The 6,000-nt window shown below is 39.1% G+C and overlaps 2 protein-coding genes across 2 annotated transcripts in view; one reads left to right on the top strand and one right to left on the bottom strand.

The window, feature by feature from the left end:
- LOC123768575 (zwei Ig domain protein zig-8) overlaps positions 1 to 1,731 on the bottom strand; it is a 111,232-nt gene extending 109,501 nt beyond the window's left edge. Inside the window, exon 1 of the mRNA XM_069336273.1 lies at positions 1,000 to 1,731. Coding sequence (XP_069192374.1) covers positions 1,000 to 1,057 — 58 coding nt within the window. The 5' untranslated portion in view covers positions 1,058 to 1,731. The remainder of the gene's footprint in view (positions 1 to 999) is intronic.
- Positions 1 to 6,000, top strand: part of LOC123768399 (uncharacterized) — a 45,720-nt gene that overhangs the window by 24,542 nt on the left and 15,178 nt on the right. The gene's annotated exons all lie outside the window — the stretch shown is intronic.

Raw genomic sequence — 6,000 nt, 5'->3', positions numbered from 1 at the left:
TTTGTTGTTATTTCAGATTTAGCTACTCAGAACGAAGTGTCCATGTAGCACGGGCTATGGTGAGCCCGTACATGTCAGTAGTGGTTTTAACCTCTCTCGTATGTCGAGTACCTAGATCTAGGGCAAATAGTTGTCGAATTTTTTTTTCAGCATTCTAATGTATATTAAACCTCCTCTCACTCATAGAGGCAATACAGAACCATAGTGGGTAGGCCATATGTAACTCAGAGAGGTCTATCAAGTACCAAACTATATGTAGACCTAGTTGAGGTAGTGGGCAACTGGGTATATATATGACATTATTGACAGGGAGGCAAGGGAACACTATAGACAGGAGAGACTGAGACACATGTGATAATATTGATAAACACAAGACACGTGACTATTGACAGCGAACACATTCAACACGTGACAATATAAACAGAGAACACATTCACCACTTGACAATATAAACAGAGAACACATTCACCACTTGACAATATAAACAGAGAACACATTCAACACGTGACAATATAAACAAAAAACACATTCAACACGTGCCAGTATAAACAGAGAACACATTCAACACGTGCCAATATAAACATAGGACACATTCAACACGTGCCAATATAAACATAGGACACATTCAACACGTGCCAATATAAACATAGGACACATTCAACACGTGCCAATATAAACAGAGAACACATTCACCACGTGCCAATATAAACATAGGACACATTCAACACGTGACAATATAAACAGAGAACACATTCACCACGTGCCAATATAAACATAGGACACATTCACCACGTGCCAATATAAACAGAGAACACATTCAACACGTGACAATATAAACAAAAAACACATTCAACACGTGCCAGTATAAACAGAGAACACATTCAACACGTGACAATAAAAACATTCAACACGTGCCAATAAAAACAGAGTACACATTCAACACACGTGGCACCATCAATGACACATATATATAACCACACACACACACAGGACACTCACCATCACCATAAAACACTACAGTAGTGGCCATGATAACCAAGAGGAGATGTCGCACCATGGTGGAAAACACACCTCTCCGCTTCCACCAAGCTTTCCGCTCTTTTCCAATCAGCTTCAGATTCCTTCAGCAAAATACCAAAGCCTGGCGCTGGTGTGTGTGTGGGGAGAGGGGGCCGGCGAAGTCCAAAGGTCTCCTTGTTGGCGGGCGCCTACAGTCTTGTCAAAGTCTAATTAGTTGCAAACGAGCGTCAAACTAATCAAAGAAAATGTATTCCATTTTCTGTGTTACTTCCGCCTGTTTCAGATATTCTCGATGTTTTTTATGACTTCATTAAACCTTTTAGAGACGATATTTATACTTTTTTTTCAGAAAATTGGTTGTATTCTAAGTTGACACCATATTTCATGCCTGTTATTTTCCTATTTATATTATTAGATTTCACTTACAATCAAAATATGAAAAATATGCCAAACGCGACCTCCTTACTATTAATTACTATTCAATCATGTCTCCTGATGAGAGGATAATTACCTCCTATTATCCACAATCCTCCCAATTAGCCTCAAACTCCTGTCATTATTTGTAACTCTCTAAAGTCCTTCCATTACCATCATACGTGTGGTTATTTGAACAATGCAACTATAGCGGGGTGGCAATTCAGAGCCTAGCGAGCGAGCCAGTGAAAAAGAGAGGGGAAGGAGGGAGAGAGAGGATCGGAGGCAGCGGAGCAACTCCCCCTCCGACGTCCGGCATGACACTGCCCGCTGACTCCTCTACTAACCCAGGGCACCGCGCGCTAAGTTGCCAGGTGCCGCTTTGGCAACACCTCCACACTAACTTTTGTCACTTTAATCTGACCCAAATAATAATAATTATAGTAATAATAATGTTATTAATTTAAATAATAATAATAATTAAACTGCCCGGGTTCGATCTAAGAATAATTCGTTTTGTCAGGGGCAGGCAGCCTGTGTATATATAAACTTTAATCTTATACTCTAATAACTAAATAATTGTGTCTGGGGGACAAGCAGCCTGTATATGTATAGCTGCCATTACAGCTTACACTCTAAAGAAAAATAGAGCCATTTAGAGAGAAATCTAAACACGCTCTGCAAGTAATAACCAACCATCTTATTGGAGAGGATAAAATATCTGAAATCCTTGCACTGTATCCATGTATCGCTTCTAGGAGGTAAATGACATAGGAGATACTGAAGAATGAGCTGTGTATTGTGAAGACTAATAATAAACAGCAGCTCCTCTGTGAACCTGTAATATCGCCTGTATCTAAAATATTTTATGTATTAGCTGAAGACCATCAGTGCATAATGTATTTTTTAAAACATAAATATTGTATTGTATTTTTTGAAACAACTGACATTATAATTTGTGTGTAGGTTAGATGTAATTGTTACTGTACCAGTCTCCGGTGAGGTCTGGTTTGGTCAATTGTGTCCTCGGTAATCATTTTTTATGTTGTCTTAGTAATGTTTACAGTATGTAAGTATTGTAAATATTGGCTTATTAATAGTAATATGTGTTGTCTTAGTAATATTTACAATATGTAAGTATTGTAAATATTGCCTTAGTGATATTTACAATATAAATTGACTTAGTGTCATTTGCAATGTGGGTTGGAACTGTGAACGAAACATATTTCGAACTCCGAACACAAACGGATTATATTTCGAACACAGACCTAAGTACTTTACTAAGTTTTTACTAATATACTATGAACCGGAAGGTTTTCTCCTTATTATGAACTTCAATACTTTGTATAACTGCGGAATATACTTAGAATTCCTAAACCTTAAATGGAGCACAGATTTGAAAGTGCTAAATCGAAGTCAGCATGTTTGAAAATAATTAACAAATCAAATGGGATCAAATCGCAAATGGCGACTGGAGCACAAGAGAAAACCGTATTGGTCATTGGAGCGCAGGATATCTCAAAATAGCTATTTGCGCAGTTTAGGGGTTTATACATCAGGGAGACGGCTGATGAGTTTAAGCGCCTCCTATTATTTATCTATCAGAATTCAGGTTTCAAAACTTGTGGTCGAAATAGAACATTTTTGGGTGAGGTTTCGAAGCATTTGGTTAAGTTTAAGCTCCTCTCGTTATGGGAGCCGGTCGGCCGAGCGGACAGCACGCTGGACTCGTGATCCTGAGGTTCCGGGTTCGATCCCGGGCGCCGGCGAGAAACAATGGGCAGAGTTTCTTTCACCCTATGCCCCCTGTTACCTAGCAGTAAAATAGGTGCCTGGGTGTTAGTCAGCTGCCACGGGCTGCTTCCTGGGGATGGAGGCCTGGTGGAGGACCGGGCCGCGGGGACACTAAAAGCCCCGAAATCATCTCAAGATAACCTCAAGATAACCTCAAGCAGCGCATACTTGAAACATTTCTCAACAGGCATTTTTTCAGACATTTGCAATAGGGAGATGAATCATAGAGAGACCTATGCCACATTATCAGTGCCAGTGCCTGTGACATAGACACCCCTCCCCCAGGATCCAGACCTACGTTGCCATATCGACAGTGCCAGTCTGTGACATAGACACCCCTCCCCCAGGATCCAGACCTACGTTGCCATATCGACAGTGCCAGTGCCTGTGACATAGACACCCCTCCCCCAGGATCCAGACCTACGTTGCCATATCGACAGTGCCAGTCTGTGACATAGACACCCCTCCCCCAGGATCCAGACCTACGTTGCCATATCGACAGTGCCAGTCTGTGATATAGACACCCTCCCCCACCACCCAGAGCAACACCGCATCAGCAGTGCCAGGGGTCGTGTGAAATAAGAATGTAACATATCTAGCCCGTGGAGTGCCAGACCTGGCACCATGTAAACGCAGTTTTTCTCACAGTGACACGGAACAGGAGTCCCTCTGCGACTCTTTCCTCTCTCTAATTGTGACCTAACTGGTTTGTGCTTATGTGTACATGTGTATGTATGTATGTATGTATGTATATATATATATATATATATATATATATATATATATATATATATATATATATATATATATATATATATATACATATATATATATATATATATATATATATATATATATATATATATATATATATATATATATATATATGTGTGTGTGTGTGTGTGTGTGTGTGTGTGTGTGTGTGTGCGTGAGAAAGCTGCAGGAAAACGCAAGCCATAGATCACTATAAGAATTCTAATTGACCCGGCCAGGAATCGAACCTATGCCGTCCAGGATCCCCCCTAAACGTACACAGTATCGTGACCACACACACAGACACATTGAAAGGGGCACTATCTGCCTGTCTTTTTCCTTATCTTCTCTCTCTCTGCATACTAATTTCCTTATCTAAATTCCATTGTATACCTTTAAATACTCTACTGTATCAAATGAACTTTATATAAATCAGAAGTATTATTCTTATTAACGTGAAATATTTAAAATTCTTGAAAACTGCTAAAATTGTCTTGGGAAATAAATGCTCAATTTTAGACTTCATGTGAAATTTTTATTAAAGTGAAATTTTTATTAAAGTGAAATTTTTATTACTCCAGGTGGCAAACCCTCTAAACTAAAAACGCTTTATACACCACTCACAACTGATGTTCATACTTTTCTCGAACAGTGCTTTGCTTATGTCCTTTGTTCGAATTGCACCTCAGTAAATGCTTCACCCCACGTACTGCAAGTATAACCACCCAGCCTCATCAACAATGACCAAATGCTAGTTAATCCGGTCGCTAACCCCCCCCCCCCTGTCTATGAATGAAAAACGGTTTGCACACGAATTGTGCAAACTTTTGTGTTCGAACTGATGACGTTCGAACATCTAAAACAATACTTCACTAACGACTTGTGTTCGAATATCAGCGCTGTAAATATTTCACCCATTACTTCAAATGCAAATGTAATCGCCACAAGAATCTATAAACACCTAATCCATTGTAAGCTACGTCTAACTCTACCTAGACTTTAATACATATTAATATTAATATATAAATGAGAACAAATCTATTTGTAACATACAGTAGATTAAAATATGCGAATGTGTCTAGGGGGACGGCCGCCGCTTTAACGAGCCTGGCCTGAGGACAGGTTGAAATGCTTGACCGAACCTCCTACAAATACAAATAATTGCCAATAAATACACAAGGAAATCATAGTAACGTGATATATCTCTCAGAAATTAATTGGAACATGACAGGGGATCGAACCTGAGTTGGCACTATTTTGGTGCCTCAGGACTCCTGTTGTGGATTTAGGCGGATCCCAGGTTAAATAACTATGGTCAGGTTCCAAAACCGCACAATAAAATTTCAACATCCTTGAGTCAGAGATATGTTAGGAAGTGCAAAATAAATTCAATGAAAATGTCCGGATGTTATAAGCACAATTTGAGAACAGTGAAAATATTCGAAGTTCGCGACTCTTCAATATCCTGCCAACAAGTATTAAAAATATTGCTGGAAGAACAGTGGAAACTTTTAGGAAAACAGTTGACAAGTTTCTATAAGACGCACCGGATCAGTCTAGCTGTGTGGGTCTTCGGATTTTGGTCACAAAGTCTCACAGATCAAGCAATCACCATGGAAAACTGTGCTTAGGTCAGGCTGCTGGAGTAGAAGAACTCTTCAAATCATCACCAGGCTGCAGTACTCTTTGTAGAGCAATGCTATTGACATGACTCTTGAATAATGTATATCAGAATGTATTCTGGTTAAAAATAATGTTATTCTCACACACACACATGTGTCCTGTATCAAAACATTTTACTGTAAATATATTTATTTGTTTAATAGTTTCATGATAGAAGCAACTCGACCAATTGAGATGACAGGTTGATATTTATTTTTGCAATCCCACTTCACTTTGACATCAATTGCAAGCCGGATTGTTTCTTGTATTTCATTTCATTATTTTTGTTTATTTTTACATTTGAAAAGAGTTGATGTGTGAGGTCCTCAGTAAAGACTTGGCAATCCTGTCATTGGA

This window comes from Procambarus clarkii, chromosome 35, assembly GCF_040958095.1.
Source record: "Procambarus clarkii isolate CNS0578487 chromosome 35, FALCON_Pclarkii_2.0, whole genome shotgun sequence".
NCBI lineage: Eukaryota > Metazoa > Arthropoda > Malacostraca > Decapoda > Cambaridae > Procambarus > Procambarus clarkii.
The sequence above is the reverse complement of the archived record's forward strand: the minus strand, read 5'-3'. Positions and strand labels throughout refer to the sequence as shown.